At 38.3% G+C, this 22,063-nt stretch overlaps 1 protein-coding gene across 7 annotated transcripts in view; it reads left to right on the forward strand.

Annotated features, from left to right (window-relative positions):
- OTUD4 (OTU deubiquitinase 4) overlaps positions 1-20,516 on the forward strand; it is a 36,168-nt gene extending 15,652 nt beyond the window's left edge. For 2 of the 7 annotated variants that reach the window (XM_075035364.1, XM_075035371.1), the window contains 14 exons: positions 1,252-1,309; positions 1,694-1,811; positions 2,045-2,109; positions 4,186-4,286; positions 5,607-5,731; positions 5,846-6,026; positions 7,233-7,398; positions 8,768-8,888; positions 10,888-10,943; positions 11,494-11,652; positions 12,226-12,364; positions 13,440-13,709; positions 14,456-14,496; positions 16,710-20,516. In XM_075035364.1, the coding sequence (XP_074891465.1) occupies positions 1,252-1,309; positions 1,694-1,811; positions 2,045-2,109; positions 4,186-4,286; positions 5,607-5,731; positions 5,846-6,026; positions 7,233-7,398; positions 8,768-8,888; positions 10,888-10,943; positions 11,494-11,652; positions 12,226-12,364; positions 13,440-13,709; positions 14,456-14,496; positions 16,710-17,957 (2,848 nt within the window). In that variant the 3' untranslated portion in view covers positions 17,958-20,516. The remainder of the gene's footprint in view (positions 1-1,251; positions 1,310-1,693; positions 1,812-2,044; positions 2,110-4,185; positions 4,287-5,606; positions 5,732-5,845; positions 6,027-7,232; positions 7,399-8,767; positions 8,889-10,887; positions 10,944-11,493; positions 11,653-12,225; positions 12,365-13,439; positions 13,710-14,455; positions 14,497-16,709) is intronic. The other 5 variants (XM_075035335.1, XM_075035343.1, XM_075035325.1 and 2 more) reach the window with 5 other exon arrangements.
- The last annotated feature ends 1,547 nt before the right edge of the window (positions 20,517-22,063 follow it).

Raw genomic sequence — 22,063 nt, forward strand, 5'->3', positions numbered from 1 at the left:
CCCTCTTCCTGCTGAACGTCATTAAAGTCCTTTCTGGGGGCTCTGCTATAGTCTGTGTGGCATGTGGCAGAAGAAATTCTTTGAGATGTTGGGAGCTGATTTTTTTTTTCCTCAAGCTGAAAACAACAGAAAGGAAGATGATGGAAATCGCCACAGAAAGAAAACTAAGTTCTGGGAAAGGGATTAGCTTCCTTTCTTGCTTGGAAAAAAAGTACTAGGGAACATTTCCAATTAAAATACAAAGTATTTCTGCCTTAGGGAACAATTTTTGTAGTTAAATGTCAGAGAGTGGAAACCTTCTTTATTCCTTTCTGTTCTTAGAGCTTTCCTGGGCTTCATATGCAGTAGCATTACTCTGTATCTTTGGGATTCATAAGAAAATAGACTGCTAACCTCCATAGCACCTTTGTAAATGAAGGTCATAAACTCACTTGAGACTATCAAACTCAATGTTTTTGATTTAAACCATATGTCTTATGATGCAAGAGCTAGTGTGTGTGACTCTTGACCTAGTTAACACAAATTACAAACACCTTGCTGTGTTTATGAAGTCTTTACATTTTTTGCTTATCTTAAAAGTTTACTTCAGCTTGTTTCATTACCTAGTTTTCCAGAAGATCTTTTTCATTTTATAAATGTGAACTTTTCAGTTATGTTGTTATTAAATGTAATAGTTTATTTTGGTTTTGGGAGAAGTTAATGCTGACAGTTGCCTACAACTGCTGTAGGGAAAAATACTTGTTTTTTCTCTGTGGAAGGTAATTTTCCAGCAATGTCAGGTGTAGAAAATAAGGCTAAATTAGAGTGCCTGATGCCGCTTAACTAATGGAGTGGATTTTGGTTTTGAGTTTTGTTTGGGTGGTTGGTTTTTTTTTTTGTTTTGTTTTTATGTCTGCATTTGCTATGTTTTCCTTGCATAGTTGCAAAAATTTTAGAGGAATTTTTTGTTTCCCTTGCCTGCCTCTCTGCTCCTTTTTTTCTTAAGTGATGGTTAAGTCAGTACACATAAGTTAGACTTCCTAAAACTTGTACTTAAAAACAAAAGTCTTATTTGATACAGAAATGTAGTTCTTGTTTTAGTCTTAGCTTTTTCATTTTAAGAGATGAAGATGTTCTGTAGTATGCTTGTTGTGGAAAGATATGTAGAGGGTGGTAGTTTCAGTATTTTTATCCACTTCCAAGATGCTTCTTACTTGATTTCCAGGCCTTACTATTACTATATTACCACAGCTTGTTTCTGTCCTTTTGCAGAAGTAAAGCTACAACAGTTAGTGATATGAATGGATTGAAATCTCTTTCTGGCAACAAGGTATTTATATGTTAAGATTTATTTTCTTCCTAATAACTTGTACTCTGCTATGTTTTTCAGTGTTTAATGTTCACGAGAGAATCTTCAGGTTCTAGTTTTCCTAACACGTAATATCCTAAAAACTACTTATTTCTTTGAAAAGTAATGTTTGCTTTTGATGTGCCAAAAGGTGGATAGTGTCCTTTTTAATGCTGCTTAGTTCTTAATTTTGTTCTGTTACGGTTAAAAGAACACTACTGAATTATTTTTTCAAAGCTCTTTATGCTTTATGTATTTTCAGCTTCTTTATATTTCAGTTTAAAGCTTGAGCACTGTAATTGAAAAATGGAAAACTGTACATCTTTATGCAGTTGACCGTTTAGTACTTTGTTCTGTTTCATACAGCACCTTAAGAGCAATGGGAATCCTACCTTGTTGGTCTTACCTAAAAAAGTTCTTAAATCACTCAATCCATCAGTTTACAGAAATGTTGAATATGACGTTTGGCTCCAATCCAAATGGGGTAAGTAACCAAATACTTAAAAGTTCTAACTTCTGCAAGCTGATGTATAAAGTGAAGCCCTCTTGAGGAACAGTGATGCAAATGGGAGTTTGGGTTTAGGCAGTGGTCTTCCTCACATGGGTCAGTGTGCAGATTTAGGGCCTGAACTTCTGGTTTGCATTTTTACTGTATCAGGAAAGTAACTCTTTTGGTGTATCTAAACTAACAGTGTATTACTACTAATGTATTTACAGATCAGCAAAAACAAGATTTTTCTATTGCTGCTGGCATGCAATACTCAGTTGGAGATAAATGTAAAGTAAGTAGCATTGAATTATAGATTATAGAAACATTAATATGTTGCTCAAGATGCCAATTTTCCCCCTTTGTTAACTATTTTGATATATGATTGCTACTTTCTAACTATTCTTTGCTCGTGTCTTCAACTGCTGATACGCTCATTATTTAATTGGTGGTGGTGTTCATGACTTACAGCATACATGTAGAAAAGGCATGTAATAGAACATCTGATCAGTGCGATTTTACTGCATTAAAAAGTCACAAGGTTAACTTCAATAGTATATTTAATAAGATGACTGTGGACCTTAATGTTAAGTATGCAAATAAGTTTGTGCAGACTTGCCTCCATGGTGAGTCCTTGCTTGGTGTTGCAGAGTGTTAGCCTCTGTGTAAATGGGTGCATTTAGGGCAGTTTACTTGGTTCAGGCTAAGCTCAGTTCTTCTCTTGGTGGGCTCCGTAAGCAAGCTAGTTAATCCCGTGATGTGTAAATGTGTGGGGTAGGTCTGTTTTTATAAAACTAATCGTTATCTCCACTGCATCTTTTGCTGATGGCAGCACTTGCTTTATCATACTGCTGCATGATAAAGTGTTTGTGTGCATACGGTTAGGTGATGAAGAATGAAATTTTAGTGTTTCTGTCATACAGGCTTTTCTTTGGAGAGACCAAAACCAACATCAGTTTCATGTATTTATGTTCAACTCCGGAGATAATGATTGCTGTTTGTAAATTGGCTTTGTTATAATCACATTACTTTCAAGTAACAGAATACAGCTCACTTTAGTTACTGAAGATCCTGAAGTTTTGGGTGATTCTTCCTCTTGAAGTATTTGAAGTGTTACACAATTGCTCTTTAAATTCCATTAAAACTTGTAATGTGCATTGCTGCTTAAGAAGAAATAGGATTTGTCATTAGATGCTATAGTACTCAAATTTTAGATTAATCTCTTTAGGTGTGTTAACTAAACCTGGTTGGTGCTTGGCTAAATATGCTTCTTTCTAGGACATTTGACCACCTATTAAAATTATTAATGTGAAAATATTCAATTAGGTTTATCATGCAGCATGGGGGCTCTTTCAGTTTGTGCTTTTTTTATTTGTGTAATGGAATTAAGCATAGTGAATAAATTGCAGGGAAGACACATCTCTAAACTTTACAAACAACACAAAAGACCACAAAACAACCCCCCCCCCAAAACCACAAACCCCCCAAACCCCACACAAAGCAAACAACAAAACCTCCATGGAGTTCATTATTTATTGCTTAATAGTACAGGCTTAAAGTTTGTATTTAAGACCCTTAGACTGTCTTGTGTAGTATTTACTAAAGGATACAGATATTATTAGTAGGAAAAACTGTGGTAATTGACATACTCTCTCTGTCAAATTTTATATGTACGTGGCAAGACAGTAAATATATGGGATAAAAACACGGGAAGGGAAGATGAAGTAAATAGTGAAAAGTGAGGTTGACCAAATTAATACAACTGGAAAGCCAAACGTAGCAGAACGTTACGAAATTTATTTTATATTTAACAGAAGAATTTTAAGAACATGGAATGTCATTCAGACAAATAACACTATGATCACGTCAAACAACTTTTTTTGGTTGTTTTAAAAAGCTTTCTGAAGAATAACTTCAGAAATAATTGGTGTTCATGTTCTTAATTCAACTAGATTTCACTGAAGTTACACATAAAGAAGAGAAAAATTGATCACTGTTTTTAACAAGGAGAAGCTTTGGGTTTTATTCTGAGAGGAAGTGTTTTCAGTAAAGCTGAAAAGCCTTGATACACTGATTACATTTAAGTTTCTCATGTAGTTTTGAAAGCCATGTTTCACTAAGTACTGTTACCTGGCAAGCTTTCTGGGTTTTGTTGTTGTTGTTTTTTAATAGTATTTTTATTTCTTTTTGAAGGAGCGATATGGATTGAAGATTTGCTTTTGATACATTTACTGAATTATGTGGTGTTTATTTCTCAGGTCTGCTGTTGCCCAGAGGAAAAGTTCTATTTTTAACATGGCTGATACTTTAAAGAGTTACGTCCTCTCATTGTCTTCTCTGAAGCTAATGCACCTTTCCCCCCCCCTTATAGGTGCGCTTAGACCATAATGGGAAATTTTATAATGCCCATATTCAAGAAGTTTGTTCAGAGAATGGGCCAGTTGTTGTATTTGTAGAAGAGCTCGGAGCAAAGTAAGTGTTTAATCTATTTTGGAGTGCCAAAATGAACCTTGATAATGGCAGCATTACTTTAGTTCAGAGTTAATTTCAGCCCTTGAAGTGTATCTACTACTTTACCTGAAGCGGTACTACCACAAAATTGTTAAGAAAACAACATGCTAAATAAAAAAGGAAAAAGGAGTTCTGCATTGATTGTCACTTCTTCAGACTTTTTTCTTTAGTAGTCTGGATATTACTTGCAGAGTAAAACAGTAACTACATTAGTATTAATTTATTTTTTTTTTTTTTACACAAGATTCAATCCTAAGCAGATCAATGCCATCCTAATTAAGTGTTGCTTGTTGTGCTTAGTAATTAGATGCTAGATTTGTGACAAGCTTTTCATATTAAAAGATCCATCAAAGCACCTAGCTTCTCTGTTGGTTGAGTAGCTCTGCCTGATTTCACACAGAGACTGCCAAGTTGCTGTTCAGATCAGCATCATCTTTGTCCTACCTTGGGACAAACTAAGTTTTTAAAGTTGTTGGGGGTTGTGGGTTTTTTTTGTGTGTTGTTGGTTGGCTGTTTTTGTTGCTTTTTCTGGGGTGGGGCTTTTGGTTGTTTGGGAGGGTGGTGGGGGTTTTTTTGTTTGTTGGGTTTTTTGGGGGGGGAGTGGTTTGAGACATCTTCTTGAGCTCTGCTGTAAGTTCTGTAACTCTACTGGGGCAAAAAACCCCCACAGTTGAGTATAGTTTGGGAAGAGGAAACACCTTCAGTCAAGGTAAATGAGGGAAGGAGAAGGATGCCCATTAATCTCATGTGATCTCCTTCTGTTAAATAAATGAAAATGTTGTGAGATCTGAAGATTGTTTCGCAATTTGTTACCTTTTTAAATTGAGATTTAACCTGATTTGAACTGTTACAGATTTGAATGTCTTCCTTTCAAGTAATGTAAAGAGTTGCTTGGACATCCTACAGCATCCTCTATTGCAGTGCTTGTGATAAGTTTATCTGAGTATATTGCTTTTTCTGATTGTTCTCCTTTTCTGTCTGCCCTGAAGACATGTTAATACTCACTTCACGAATGGCTGCTCATTCTTTACTGGATAAGTTTGCATCAACTTATCGGAGAGAGTTTTATTTAAAAAAAAAAAAAAAAAAACCACAAAAAAACCAGGAGGTTTGTTCTTCTACACATTGCTTGAGTGTAATCATAAAGAACAAAGGACTTTGAATGCAATGTTCTCAAAAATGGAAAGATCCATCAGTCTTAGTAAACATGTGGTATTAATTTATGCAAGCCCCAGTGTGGTCTTTAAGATATTTTTCCCTCCGTAATTCCTTGTTTTGTAGGCATGCTGTCTCACTGAAGAGCCTTAAACCTCTTCCACAAGCCTCTCCTATGGAGGGCTGGAACACTGTGCCAGGGAAGAAGATAAAAAAGTTTTTCCCAACATGGGGGCAGAATGCTCAGCCCGGTAGGATTGTACCTGTCTTTGTGTAGCAGAATCTTTACTGTCAGATATTTTGTCCCAAAGAGCTCAAAAAATGATTAAAGAAAAAAAAAATCCATTTTCACATCTTTATCACAGATGCAGATTGCAGAGGGGCAAAGAATCAGAGCAAGTCAATAAAACCCCAGTCAGCACTACCTCCTCGACTTCAGCATACTGTGGGAACCAGGCAGCATCAGTTCTTATGTTCTGGACCTCAACCTCATCAGACCTCAACTGAGCAAAAAGCTCCAGGCAGGAATCCTTCCCAAACTGTAAGGTAAAACTGCAAATAACATCTTGCTTATCTTGAACGCTAGCTGAGCTTCTTGGAGCCCAGGTGCCTGCTTCAGATACTTCCAACTTGCTCTTTTGAAATATGTTGCCATTGAGCTCTTAAGAAGCATTCCAAGTCCTGAAGAATACACACAAGCACAGGAGAAACAATTTTTTTTTTTTTTTAAATGTTTAAACCTTTTCCAAAATTGCTGCCATCATGAGCTCCCACTTCTTTTCTTGCATGGCAGCATCTCCCCTGGAAACACTGTACAGAAAACTGCAGTTTCTTCTTGGAAAGTGGATATTGGTTTTTTTTCTGGTTGGGCTGAAGTACTGTTGCATGTAGCACTTCCTGGGCATGGCTAAGATCTTCCCTCAGCTTCTGCAGAACCTGTCATAGAGGACCGTTTCATGTTACGACTCAACACTTGAAGGAGTATGAGAACAGCATTTAGCCTGCGTTTGTTGGTAGTGATTTTTTGATTCACTGTGCTGCTGCAGCAGAGTTTTTCATCATTGCCACTCTTCTTCTATCCTATTTAAAAGACTGTTCTGTACTTGGCTACAAAGCCAAACTCTTCATGGTCTATTCCATTACTCTTCTGTATCATAACTCTTTGTGAAATAAATGGGGCTAGGGTGTCTTTGGAGTCTGCCACATGCAACATTTTAAGGGCATTTTTCTTTCACCTTTAACCTAAATACATAATTATCCTAAAATGTTTAAGTAATTTGGAAAGCTGAAATAGTGATGTTAATTTTGTGTAGTGATGCTTCAGACATTGAAAATTATAATGCATTTTCCCTTTTGTTGTTGTATTTACAGAAATCTTCCCCAACTTTCTCTTGCATGTTCATAGGTAGGAGATGGGGGTGGTCAGTTCTCAGTTGGCACAGAAATGGATTAGATCACTTGATGCAGGCATTTGTTTTTTAACTATGATGTAATAATTACCATTTGTTACAAAGTCTTTCAAAATTGTCTTGAACAGAATAAATCATGGACAAAATCCATTCTTTCCCTTCTTTAGATTTTATGTGTATGGGTAACTTGCAATAGGCAGAAAGGGATCTGGTATATGTGGAATCACATAAGCAGTGCTATATAATTATCTCCTTTCTTCCTTCTAAACCATGAGTTTGTATTGTGTTTGTTACTGGTGAATTTCTTTGTCAAATTGATCCCATTTCATTTTTTCCTTTACAGAAAACCAGACCGGGAGAGAACGGAAGATCTGAACCATGGCAGCAGAGATTGTAACTACTTTGGCCTGTCTCCAGAGGAACGCAGGGAGAAACAGGCTATAGAAGAATCTCGTTCACTTTATGAGATCCAGCAGAGGGATGAACAAGCTTTTCCTGCTCTTTCCAATGTATGCTTTAATAGTGCATTTTTCATACTTGTCCACAAACCTTTAATTAGCGATTGTTTCGCGGTCCTTGCATTACAATACAATTCAAAAGTTAAGGGTGTTTTCTTCACACTCACCTTCTACATAGAAATATGTGAATCTACAGTGCTTTATATATTGAAGATAAGACACATATGTAATAGTTTCCCCTGGGAATAATTAATGTCCACCATACACAGTTCTTTAGGCATGTAAATACAGTAGACACGTGAGCTTCTGAAGCTGTGGGCTTCTTCACGTTCCTCCTGTCTTTTGAAAGGCTTTGCACTCCCTTACATTTACTCGGATGTTGTCTTTTTCTTGTATGGTGGGATCAAACCTCAAGGTGGGGACAGAACTTGCTCTAAAGTACAGTTTAATTTAGCTGAGAAATAGCTCAGTATAATGGCACTGTGGTGCTTGAATTAGTATCAGAGGTGACTAGGTGATTGTTTCTGATTTGGTTCACATAAAACCTGTTTTATTTATAAGTTACTTTTCTTTTTTGCCTGAGAACTTACTGGTGTGAGAACTTGCCTGGTGTCATAAGTAATGCAAATTCTTTGTCAGACTTGCTCTTTTTCCGTTGTAGAGCTGAGCTAGCTTCAGTGGACTTGTCTATGTCTGAAGGAAGAATGTAGCCTTTAGATTTTGAGAGATTATTCTACTGATGCAATTTTTAAAAGAAAGTGGATTGGAGTCTCAGTACATCCAGGGAGCGAGTAGATTCTGTGGGTAAACAGCTGTTGTCTACATAGGTTTATTCTAGAGACGTGGGCCTTCTTGGATTTAAATCCTAGGGCAAACAGAAACAAGAACCAGGGTGGGAAGAATGAGTAGGTGAAAGGTGGGCCTTAACTCTCTTGCTTTGTGGAAGTGAATTCCTGCTCTGTATCTTTCAGTTCTTGAGCAGTAATTACTTATATTGGTGTAATCAAGAAGAAATATACAGCTCTTCTGCGCTGCAAAGAGCAGAGTAAGACTGAAGCGTGACAGACAGAGATTGCTCTCTGTCTCTGAGCTGGGGTTAACAGTATGCTGTATTTGCTCACCTGCAGAAAGAGGATGTGACTTTTAAAGTGGATATTGTCTGAGTGAAGCAGGTTTTCTTTGTCATGTAAACTAATGACATGAATGCTTTTAAAGGACACTTTGCAAAATTTAGCAATGAATGAAAGAGTAGATTAGTCTGAATGATACTGATCAAGACTGCTTCCCCCCCACCTTTCTGCCTATCATAGAGATAAGTATTATGTGTCATGGTGCCATAATAGTGTTGTATCAGATGATGACAAAGTGTCATTGGACTTCTTATATAAATTGATATTTCTGCTTTTGTAAACTTCTTTAGAACCAGTCGGTCTGTCAGGCTGCTACACAGACTGTGGATAATTTAAACCAGAAAAAGTTCTCAAGTAATGAGAGAAGAAACAGCAAGTGGACAGCAGAGGTGGAAGAGCAGAAGGATAAAGGTAAAAATGAATGGTTTTAGATCAAGGCTTTTTTTGTTTGCTTGTTTTTATTACCAGCCTCAGAATTTATTCAAGATGGGGCGTCTGTTTAGGCAATGAGGGGAAAATTATTGTAAATAATAGTGCCAAACTGAGCTAGGCTCAAGGTAAGAAAGGTGTGGTTTGGGAAGAAGGTATATGTTTTCCTGCTTTGTGAATGTGGCTGAGAGAGCAGGCTCCTTGCTGGAACTTTTGTAGTAAATGGGAAGAGGAATGAGAGAAACAAAAAGACTATCAGAGCTACCCTAAATTATGTCCTGTTGAAATTCTAGTGAGCGTGGCAGAAAGTGCCAGTGGGAGGAGTATTAAGAGTGCTTACTGGAGTCAGTTAAGAGAATGTGGCATGTTGAGAATTAGCATACAGTGGCACAGAAAGAGGGGAGAAGGCGGTGTGCAGAAGAGTTGCACACCCCCCCCCCCCAGTTTACAATAGAAAGAGCTGTCACGTGGTTAAAATTTGGGTTTTCTCCCTCCCCCCAGTCTGTTATGACACTCTTTAGCTTCTCTTCATTGACTCTTAAGCTTTTCCTTTTCTGTTAGGAAGTGGAACGTGGCAGTAATAGATAAAAGTTGTAGCTGTCAGGAGGTAGTAAATCTTTCCTAAATGCAACTGATTTGTAATTTTTTTTTTTTTCTTGTCCTGTCAGCTTTGCCATAACTAAACACTGAATTTTATCTTGGCTTCTTCTGCCTTCCCTGCTCCCCCTTCCCCCGCCCCCAGCTAAAACAAAATTCCAACTCTAGCCTCCTCTTAGAAGCTGTTCCTTCCCTCCAGTTTTTGAATGTTTTTTTGTTCCCTTATCTCTGGCAACAGCAGAGACATTGCTGCTGTGTATTTATGGTACTTGTGCTCCTTAGTCCCTCTTACAACATGTAATGCCTTCTTGAATGGTCTCACAAGGACTGATGTTACCTATTTTTCATTCTCCAAACATCTGAAAACTTGTTTCATCAGCAATGCCAGAAAGAATGTTCAAGTAGAGAAAGCTCTTTACTACATTGTCATGATAGATCTTGTTGAAGTGCACAGCATGTACAGCTTTCCCTGTTTTTTGTGATGCTCTGGATTGTGTTGCCTCTTCTGAAACTAGGATAAAAATCCTATGGGAATAAGCTGTACTTCCTTCTCATTATCCAGAGCTTCCTATTGGTGCTTGGGGAATTGGCAGTAATTCTCATAATCAATATTGTTTTAATTTACATTGTTGTCTAGTTGTGATGGTACATATACTAAGGTTTTAAAAAGTATGTATCTATTTAGTGGCTACTATTAAACTTATATGCCTGAATTTGATTGACAAGCAGTGGTAACCAGATTTGAACATAAACTAGAATGTCAAGAACTTGTACAGATCTTCATGTAATGAAGATATATGCTATGACTGTTTTTCAGCATCATCTACCCCACCAAGTGTTTGCTGGTGCTTGAGACATTAAACTTTCTGCATCAGTCTGAAAACTTTCTAGATCTTTTGAATCACTGAAACCTTCTAAACTGATCTATCTTTTACTCCGTCGAAAGTAGACAAGACTTTAAGCTTCTGTTATCTTAACACTTGTATATGGAAATGCAGATCAAAACTTTTCACTTTAAGCATAGTACAAACATTTCTTTTTCATTAGGAAGGATTTAGGATGAATGATACATGTTTAAAGAGACAGCTACATTTCTTTCCTGTTTCCCTCAAGCATTGCCTAGATGGTTAACAAAAATCAGTAAAGAACTCCTGTAGAGCTTTGAAAACCCAGGTTGAAGTAGCTGCTCTGTTACTGCCCTAATGACTGTTTATTTTAGGATGATTGATAAAAATTGAAGCTTAAGTTTTCTGAAGTAATATGTGCTGAGGTAGGTTTTGTTTTGAAGGTTTAACTTTGGAAAGACAAACTTTAACTGGCTTAAGTTATGATAGCCATAAATGGTGTAATGGTTCATTTACTAGGTTATGTCTTGGTGTTACAGAGTCAAATTCCAGGCAGATCCACTTAAGTCAGAAGCTTGAGCCAAATTCATCTGAGGTAATCTTAAAGAAAAGACCAAATTTTTTTTTAAATGTTATTGCTTCTCTGATACATGACTGGCAGAGCAATAGCTGCCTTTAGAGCTGTGATTGCTGCTGCTGCTTTACAGCTTTTAGTGAAATACTTCTAAGGTTGGAGGCTTGTATTGCTGTCAGCTTTCCTCAGCCCCTGTAACCCATACTTACAGTCTTTCTCTGCAATCTGAGTTCTCAAATCTGGGCTATTGAGAGCATTTACGAATCTGGATTTGTAATTGCTTAGTACAGTCTGTACTTTCAGTATAATGGGACCACAGAAGATTTGATGTTTACTAATAGCTACTGTGCTAACAGACCACGATCTCTGAAGTTCAGTGAAGATTTGTGGCCCCTTGTTGGCTTTTAATCTTTGCTATCCTTTCAATGAGCAAAATATTACACTAGTATAATAGCGATTGGGTGCTTAGCCCACTTTGTATGTAGTGTGGTTTAATATCTTTGAATGCCTCTTTGAAAAGTAAATCTTACTATTAGACTAGCTATGCCTGTTGTTTCTAACTTTGCTTTAGAAGAATAGTCAAGATGAGAGTTATCCAAAAGCTTCATCTCCTTTGGAACAAGTAAAACCAGATTCTCCGATTCCTGCTGAGCAAGTAAGAAATGTTTGTTTGATTTCAAAGTTTTCCAGTCAGGAGACTTCAGACAAAGGGGAGCTTCATCACAGCCACGTATGTATTATAATACTGGCTTTTAATTATGTAGTCATTTCAAGGGTGATAATGCTAAAATTCTGTATTTACAGTTAGGAAATCTTTATGTCCAACATAAAGAATGTAAAATGACAACCCTTGATATAAAAGTAAAAGTATATCCTTTCTTTGCTGAGAGAGGGGTTATTTCATATCTTTCTGCTAAGATAACCATGCTTTTCACTTTAAATTCTTTACCTTTGATTTTTCAGGTTTCTCCAAGGTTATTGGTAATCGTTTGTAAGGGTGGATTTTGTTTTGGATGGGAGATACTTAAATTTAATGCTTGTGGAGGTGGTTATAACACTGATGGCTATCTCTGGTACAGGCACGTTCTGGATAGAGCTCAGTGCAGTGTTCTTCACACAGTGATGTAATGTATCTCAGATCTCTCTTATGTGTACAGCCTGATATGTTACTAGTTACTATTTCACTGTAGTGGTAGTCTGGATAATACTGAGTCATCAAGCCTTTTTTGGTAGAAGTCAGACACATTAGGGGTCACCAACAACGGTGATTTAGAGTAATTTCATGTGATCTCTGTTTTTATAGAACCTGACAGAATGCTTACCAAGCGTAACTCCAACACCCTCACCAGTCTTTTCTGAGGTGCATTTACCTCCAACAGTGCCTTCTGTACCAGCCATTGTGCCAGCTTGGCCAAGTGAGCCAACAACCTATGGACCAGCAGGTTTGAATAAATTTTAACATAAATCAGAAACTACTAGCCCTGAAAAATGCTTTAACTGTCTTGCTACATTGAAGATGCCTCCAGGAGACACTGTTTCATATCACAGCAGTTTCCAAAGGCAGTCATTTATAGGAATATAGTTCCTCACTGCTGAAAGCTAGTGAGAGTTCTAGTAGAACTTTGATTGCCCATATGCATAGTTTGCTTTACTCTGTGCCTGAAGGTGGAAGAGGAATATGTACTCAATTCTCTGTTTTTCTTGTCCTGGGTGGGATAGCATTGAGTTTCGAGGGGGCTTATTCTGAGGATCTGTTTAAGGTAGAACACATTGTCAGCATGTTGAAGCTTGATATGTGTTTGTGCTTTGTGTCCCATGTAATAAGCTCCTTGATTCACTAAGGACTTAGCTTGGGTCTGGTATGTCTGGAACTAGTGAGATCCATTTGGACCTGAGCTGCAAAGCCAGCATGTGTTTTTTCTGTGCTGTGTGTATCTTTTGATACATGGAATTAGCTTAGATTCAATATTCCTCATTAGATCAGGTGCAGTATTTTCTCTCCCACTGTTGTGTTTCTGTACAAGAACTAGCTTTCAAATTGGCATACTGTGTTCACATGATATGGTAATAATCCTGTCATACTTGACTGCATCTGTGACAGAGGATGCATAGCTCAGTTAATCTGAGCTCAGATTCAGAGTTGGCTGTAAATGACTAGTCAGAATGAGAACTACAGAGATTAACATGTAAGTTTCAGTTCCTCCCCCCTTTTTCCCCCCTCCTATTTCCTTCTGGTATTCATAATTTTAAAAATAAATATGGGAAGAGTTTAGTTATATCTGGAAAGCTTAACTGTTTCACTCTTTCTGAAACTATACTCTGTGTTTAGCTAAATCTTCTTTTGTTTGTAACTTCCTGACTCCAGATTTCTTCCTATATCTTCCTGAATACCTTTTTCTTTTTCCCCTCCTTCTTCTGTCTTTTGAAACTTGCTTTCCCACTGTCATTTTCTTTTGTGATTGTATATAGTTGAGATATATATGTATTTTTTTTATTATTACTAATTTTTTCCCTTAGGTATTCCAGCCCAAATACCTGCTTCTTCACTGATGCCAGCCCCAGCAACGGGACCTGACTCTATTGTATCACAGGCTCAGGTAACATCTGCTCCAGTTGCTGGAGTTCCTGTGTCGCTACAAGCAGTTAACCAGCCTTTAATGCCTTTGCCTCAGACTCTGAATCCTTACCAGGATCCGCTATACCCTGGATTCCCATTTAGTGAAAAGGGAGAAAGAGCTGTTGCACCCTCTTACTCCCTGTGCAATACTGGGGAAGACTTACCTAAAGGTGAGAAGCTAGAAGAAGGTCTGGATTTTATACCATTTTTCTTAATAGGTTTTCTTTTCTTAAAATATAGATAAAGACGACTTCTTTGGTCCTATTGTTAGTCTGTGTCAAAAGATCTAATTGTTGTCATTCCATGATTTAAGGTGTGGGAGGGAATACTGAATAGAGTTGTAACTCTAGTTTGCCTTGCTAACATTGCAATGATTTTAAGTGGTTACACCTGGAAATCTGATACAATCATTTTGTGGTTCTTAGCTTGACCCACCATAACTTTAGGTTTTGTGCATGTATGGGATTTTCTTTGGAGAACTGCTTCCTTTTACAGCAATAGGTTTTCTCTTGTAATCAAAAGCTTGGAAGTTGTTGAGAATTCCCTTACTGGCCTGGGAAAACTTGGCATACTCCGGATTTTGGCATACTACAAATAGGGAATATGCCCATAAAGAACGTAACATGTCTGACTGCACGGTGGGGTTTGTTTACAGAACTGTTTCTTTAAAAAGTAGCAGTTCAGTCCAACAAACTGTTAAAGATGAAATTTAAACTGCAGTTGTGTTCTAGCTATCTTACTATGGCAACCCCTCCGCCCCCCCCCCCCCCCCCCCCCAATCATCAAAGACATGCAAGCAGCAACCAGTGTTTCTCTACTGAAATGGAACTTTATGCAGTGACTAATTTTTCGATCGGATGAATTGTAATATTTTAGGTCTTCATAGATCTCTTTCTGTGTTTTTTTTTTTTTCTAGATAAGAATATTCTTAGATTTTTCTTCAACCTTGGTGTGAAGGTAACTCTTCAAACTTACTTATGTTTTTGTGTTTGTTAAACCATAAAATTTGCCTGTATTTGGTAGTACCTAGAGTGCAGAAGTTTGCTGCAGGTGTACACTTCAAGTTTGTCTTTAAGTTTGAAATACTTTCTTATTTTGTCTTCTATTAACTGGGATCCCGAAAGTGGTCCACATTGCAGGTCAAGTCAACAGAAATAAATTTTAACTCAACAGTGATAGTGAGAACTATTGGCTTCCAACTGTGGCTATACAGTCAACAGATTGTACTTTGAAGATGCATTCTTTCAGAAGCAGCGTATAGTAAGAGAAAAGGCCCTCTGACTTTGACCATGTCCATGTACCGGTAAAGCCACTGCAGTACAAATACCTCGTATACCTGTGGACAGACACTCCCTTAAGTAACCTGCATGTCTGTCCTTTCTGCTCAGGTTAAGGACAACAGTATTTTACTTTTAACCTTCTAAGTAATTGTAATAGCGCTTGATGTGTATATGTGGTGCAAATCTGTGTGTGTGTTTGGAGAGGAGGCTCATCCAAAAAGGCAGTATTTTCCATTTCTTGGTAAGGACTAGTTGTTTGCTTAGTTTCTCCCTTCTGCACATAAAAATATTCCTATTTTACCTTCACTTACTCCTTCTGTCAGGCAAACTACTTTGGAAAAGGTGCTCAGAGCTCTCAGGCTTATTCCACATGACTGTGGAATGATTTTCTTTGGTGTCTGTGCATGAAAAGAGGGAATGTTCAGCACAACTTACAAAGTAAATTCAGATTTGATAACTGTGTGCCTAATACAAGTCTCTTTGCTTAATAGAAAATCCATAAGTTATTAGCAAGTGTCACTGCAATATATTTAAACAGCGTTAAGCCTATGTATATTTGGGACTCTCCTTACTGGCCCTTTGTATTTTTTAGGATATAGTCTGTCATTTTGGTGCTTCAGCTCCATCTACTGGTCAAAGTACCGTGTTCTAATAGTTGTGTTCCTCAGTGGGTGACCAAATAGTATGTATGGTAAACCTGGGAACTACTTTCTGCATTACCATGCCTACTGCTTTGGTCCCAGATCCTGCCATGCTGTTATCCACACCCTGCCAGTTGCTTGTTTGGAGTGAACTGACTGGTTCCCATTGAGAGGAGGTCTGGGTAGGCTTCTCAGGGTGGTTTGCTCTGGGGACTGTTTCTACAGGTGGCACAGCCAAGACTGTGCCAGGTTTTGGGCCTTGCCCTCTACCTACTCCAATGTTTTCTTAGACAGCCTTTTGTCTCCAGCAGCCTTGCATGGTGTTCTGTATGGCCTGAAATATACATACTTGGCACATTGTATTAGAAAAACATCCTACAGTGTTGCTCGTGGGCCAGTTGCTATGTACCATAGTACAAACACAAAGTCTGTGTTTATAAACTTTTAACTCTGAGCAATGTAACTGTAAGCCACTCTGTGCTAGTCAGTTAACATGGAAGTAGAGAGAAGGGAAGGGGGTCGCCACCTGAGGTGGACAACATCAATATTGTGAATGTAGCTTGTGTTCAGTAACAGCACAGAAAAAGCTGCTGCTGAAAATGGTGTGTCTGGTGTGTGACTCCCACCAGTAGCTGGGAAGGGTGTTGTATGTTTTAATGAAACCTATCCCCCTACTTTATGAAACGGCTTCTACGAAAGCTCATCTGTGGCTTGTGTGCACATATATGGATTTCAATCTTTACAAATTGTCCTTGGGGAAATGATCTAACCTCAGGTGTCAGTGTAGTCTTTTTTTTTTGGTGAAAATATGTGTGTGGTGTGACGACTTGTTATTTTGATTGTTATCCCTTAGAATTTTGAAAAGAGAGCTAGTAGGGCAAATTGCCAATCAGTAATTGTGATTCTTGAAAATGAATTTGAAATGTGTCTTCAGATGCATAGCTAAAGCTTGACTTGACTAAAGCATCATGTGTTTAAATTAATTATGTAGAAATTGTTACCAAGTTTTCTTACTGGTCAGAGCTGTTGCCCATTGCAGCTGCATTTGGAAGGAAAACAAAAAATGAGAACATCATCCTGGAGTCCTAGATATTTAGAATTGAGGGCAGTCACTGTAAATAAAATTAACCGTTACTTCCTGTAATTAACTGTTTCAAAATGGTAAATGACCTGTGTGCTGTTATGTCTGTCTGAACATTCAAAAGACCAAATACTTTTTTTTTTTTTCTTCCCCCACCCTGTCTTGCAGGCATACAGTTGTCCCATGTGGGCACCCCATTCTTACTTGTACCCCCTGCACCAGGCCTATTTAGCTGCTTGTAGAATGTACCCAAACGTGTCCCTTCCTGTGTATCCGCACAACCCCTGGTTCCAGGAGGCTCCGCCGACTCAGAATGAAAACGAAACTGCACGAACAACCAGGCACTTTCCTGTTCTGAGCGAGGCCAGATCCAACGGTCAGATTCCACAGGTTGATAGTAGATCTCCATCACTGCCTCTGATTATACCTACAGCTCAGGTGTCAGAAAGTCAAGGACAGGTCTGTGTAGAAACGGAGAATCCGGTGCAAGCTCTTCATGCAAACTATGAGGAGTCCCTGAGAGGGAAAAATATGTTCCCACAGCCACCCTTTGGACACAATCACTTTCTAGGAGCTGTTCCAATAGCACCTCCTTTCTTTCCTCACTTTTGGTATGGGTACCCAGTTCAGGGTTTCATTGAAAATTCAGTAGCAAGACCTAATGTTGTCATGTCACCTGAGGACAAAGAGGCAACAGCTAGCACCTCTGCGACCATGTACGTGGCTAAAGAATGCAGCCCTCCGGTTCCTGTAGTAAACTGCGCAGAACAGCTTCAGAAGACTAACAGCAGCAGCGGTTCGAACACTGTACCATTCCCTGTGGCTGGTGCAAGCAGTGATTGCAGTGTGCCGAAAGAAACGTCAGCTAGGGCACCTCAGCTGGAGCAAACTTGTCCTTTGGCTTCTTCTCCAGCTAAGCAAAAAACAGCTGGGCAGCAAAATCGTTCCCTGCAAACACAGGGGACCGAGAGGCAGACCGCGGTGCCCAACACTCCACCACTGTTGGCAGAACCACTGAAAAATGAACTGAAAAACAGCATTCCCAGTCGTAAGGAGAAGACTGATAAAGGTAGAGATTCCAAGGGTGCTGGTAATCTGCAGACAGAAAGCAGGGCACAGAGAACAAGGGAGGAGAGCTCTGAAGATGAGAGTGAAGTTTCCGATATGCTGAGAAGTGGTAGATCCAAGCAATTTTATAACCAGACTTACGGCGGAGGCAGAAGGCCTAGACTTGAGTGGGGTTATTCCAGTAGGGGAGGATACCAGTTCCAAAGAAACGAGGAAGCCTGGAAAGGACCACCCAGCAGAAGCAGAGATGACAGCTACCAGTATCAGCGGAACTTTAGAGGGAGGCCATATAGGAATGACAGGAGAAGGGCAACACTGGGAGATAATCAGAGGGGGCATCAAGCATAGAATGAACGGATAATTGAAAATTTTCAAATGCAAGAAGTAATTTGAAGTAGCAGTTTAAAAATCTTAAATCTCTTTCTTTTTAGGAAAGTTCAAGGGTATGTTGTAACTTTTGGCGAGTAAAGACTAGGATGATGTGAACTCCTACCATATGTTTTTTGGGGGGGATTATAGAGTTTGGCTTAGCATTTTTTCCTTAATGTCAAGTTAGAAAAAAACCAATATAGGTTTAGTCTTTGATAACTTTTTTTTTTCCCCCACAAAGGTTTGAGTTTGTGATAGAAGATGGATACGTACGTTTACTAGAGTGATGAATTATAGCATTTGACGTGATCTAGATTTTAAAATTGACAGTAACATTGCACCAAATATAAATGTATATTTTATCATACAATGCCTTAGTTCTGAACTGAGCTAAAGGAATTCTCAGCCTACTGCACTGTTGTCTTTGATATGCTTCCAACCCAAAGGCCTTTCATCTCAAAGAAAAAAAAAAAATCTGTCAAACTTGAATGTTTCTCTTCAGTGTGTTACACCTATGGCAGCCAGCTAACCCTGTGTCTTAGGTATGTTGTATATAGTTCTTTTCATATTCATAGGGTCTATTTTTGAATTTTAAAAAGCATTTATTTGTTGAAATCAAAATCAAGACAAGCAGTCAAGAATAGCTGTGTATGAATCGGTAAGAATGGCTGTTTCCACCAGGAATTCTTAAAGCTGGTGTGACTAGAATGGTGCCTATGCCAACTGAATAATTACAAAGACAATAAAAATGTAGATGCTATGCATTTCCAAAATAATTCTGCATCTGTTGTAATAGCAGAAGTTTTTTTAATGCCACTTTAACACTAATGCACTGACAAATCCTAGATATTTTGTGAGGAGAGATGCATAAAGTACATGTTACGTTTTTTTTAAGTTTGTATGATCGAGCTACTGTTCAGTATTCTTTTGTTGTTGCACTGTTGATGCAAATTTGTGTTTTGCATGTACAACTCCTTGCTGGAACTTTTAAAAGCAAGATGGAGAGTCACGGTGTGCTCTGCTCTTCCCTACGATTCAGAAGAAAGTGGCTTCTGCCTTATATTTTTACACTGTGTCAGAGTTCTGATGCTGTTTCTTCTGACCCTGATAATGATCTCTGCAGTGTTCCTGTTGCCTTTGCAGTTTGGATCTTCAGCTCTCCAAACTCAGAGAATACAGTGTGCACAGTATTCACTCAGCTCTGTTGCTCTGTAAAATTAACTGTTGTGTATATTTTTATATCTTCTGTATATACTAGTGTAGGTGATGGTACCCTTTCCTTCATGCCCAAGATTGTACACCCTTGATCAGGAAACTTGAGTGATAGTTATGTGGTAAAGAATTCCTTTTCAGATGCATGCCATGTATAAAACCCTACTTAAAATAAATGTTTGTCTTTTCACTTTCTTTCTAAATTATATTTACATATTTGAAACTGTTGCAATGACATCAAATGTATGGTTTTGTTCTGATAGAGCCACTTGTAGACAGCAGCAGAACTATAAACAATTAATATGCAGGCATAGCTGCAAACTAAAAGGGGATGTAAACTGGATTTCTAGTTCTTATTCAAAATGGTAGTTGTAGGGGCTGTGCTGTGGGTTTCTTTTTTTTAATCTAAATATTTTTCCATTTAGCAGTGTATTCAGGATTTCAAGAGGCAATCTTCAGTTTTTCAGGTTGAGAACTAAGCAAGCACTGAGGGATTTAACAGTTGATACCATTCTGGTCCTCTGTTTACCTCTGCTACTTACAAAGACTTTAAAGGGGTTTCTTGTCATCTTTCCTGGGAGGTTCTGGCTCCAGTTGTAGCCCCATTCTGTTCAGCAGTCACCAAAATAATCCTTTGGTACTAGAGCAGGCATTTAATTGTGAGCTTTGTTCCAAGAACAAAGGCTGTGTGCTTTCTACAGAAACTTATTAGGAAATGATGGAAAACATAGGCCAGGTAATAACTGGTAGGGCTGTGCTTTTAGAATTTACTTTTAAAAATGAACTTAAAGTATTTAAGCTGGGCCTATGCCCCGCCTTGCTGTTCTAGGACAGTTAAGAACTGAAATGTGCAGATGTAGTATTTTCTCCACCTTCACTGTTAAGTATGGTTCCTGTTTTTGCTGAAGGACTTGTAGATTGATTGGCCAACCCTTTACCTGGGGCAAGATATTTCAGGTTGCAGGCTCCCACGGATTAGTATGGGCCTATATGTAATATTTAGCATATAATGAGCTGAGATATATAGGTTCAGATACTTGCTAAACAACATCTTTACCTTGTCCCCATTAGGACAGAAGATGCAGAACTCAAGTCCAAAGGCATTTTTACTCTAAACACAGTGGTGGTGTAAGGCTGTGTTCATTGCCTGTACTTCATGGAGTACCTCTGTTGGCATAATATGGATGGATTTCTATTTCTTGGTTAGACATAGCGAGGTAGAGTGTATGTAGCACCTGATACTGCCAAGGTTATAAAATACCCATTACTAATACAAATAATGGCTTAAAAAAAAAAGACAAACCACTGCTGTCTTCTGTAACTTAAGAGGCCAAAATGTAAATAAAAGAACAAAGCCATCTGTTCTTTCATCTCTTGTAGCAGTTGTCGCACACCAATGAAGACAGAACAGACAACTGCTGCATGGAAAATGCTGTTCCTTACTTTTAAGAGGTGTAGCTTAAAGTTATTTTTACATGTCTGTGAAACTTACTTGTGTAACATTTGTTTAGGAACCCTTAAATATAGGCACTTTTTCCTGTCTCCCCAGAGGACCTTACTTTGTATGGGAGTTGGTTTTTTACAAGCTATTTTTTATTTACCTTCATTTTTGTCTATAGTAAGGATCAAAGCTTTCACCTTAGGCAAAAGTACTTTGCATCTCAGCCTTGTAAAAACTTAAATCTTGCCACAGAAAGAGGGTGATTGCCAGTAATTACAGCTGGAGGAGGGAGCTGGTCAGGATTCTCACACCTGCTAGAAAGTCTGAAGGGGTCACTTTAGTCTCAAGTTTCCCTACCTACAAGAACTGATTACCTTTCTAGAAACTGCAGCTTTGTTGCTGGAAGCACTGTAGATGTGTCCCTGAAAATGGTAAGTTTTGTAGGATGTTTAATCTACTAAATGATGCTTGATTTTAACCTGCTTCTAAAAACTGAGAATCACAAAGTGGAGAAACAGAGTACTACTATGACATTACAAAGCAGTATTAATGTGTTAAAGTGAACTCTATACAGAAACAGGATGGCTTATTAAGCAAGCTCACTAGCTGGCTGCAAAGTGGAACATGCTTGTTTTCTCCTCAGTCAGTACAACACAAGGGCTTCTCTTACCTGTCTTGAAACATTGATTTGGTTCTGTAAATCCCCTTTTAGTTAGGGTGCTGTTAGAGCCCTTAGAGACAAAGTATGCTTTGCTGTGTGCATATGAACAGCGTAAGGTTTCAGTTTAGGTTTTTAGAAAATCCCAAAATCTAAGGTATAGTCTGTGCTGAGAGGTGAGCTGCCATACACTTGTCAATCCTTGACAAAGCTGTATCTAGATACCAATTTGGTACAAGCTTTAGGTAAGCGTTCTTTTTAGCTCTACGTGGCTCTATCACAGTACAGAAGGGTTTTGCTGACAAGGTGTCAGTACTCTGTGAAACACATGGCTTTTATTACTCGAAAACCTACTTCCTATGTATACTGTCGAGTTTGTAGAACAAGCAACTGGAAAAAAAAGCCCTTAACCTTTCTTCTTCTAACCTTCTATGCAGGTTTAAGTTACAGAAGATGAAAGGATTTTAGTACTTTATTTATGTTTATTCTTCTGTAACTAGGTCTGCAAAGATGCACAGGGACAGATGACTGAAAAAGGTGTAGAACTCTTCCTTTATATTGTTATATGTAGTTTGTACTCCATCTTTTGTGTGTTCCTTTCTACAGTATGAGAAAAAGTGTGCATGACAACATCATATACACACTTTTGAATTAGTAATTCAAGAATTTTTGCACTGTGTCACAGAAGAGCTGTAAGTTAGGAGGATATTTATTTATGAAACGCTCATCAGAGATTCGGCCTTTTTAAAATAGTCATTTCTGTAGCTTGACGTT

Source organism: Buteo buteo, chromosome 1 (genome assembly GCF_964188355.1).
Source record: "Buteo buteo chromosome 1, bButBut1.hap1.1, whole genome shotgun sequence".
Classification (NCBI taxonomy): domain Eukaryota; kingdom Metazoa; phylum Chordata; class Aves; order Accipitriformes; family Accipitridae; genus Buteo; species Buteo buteo.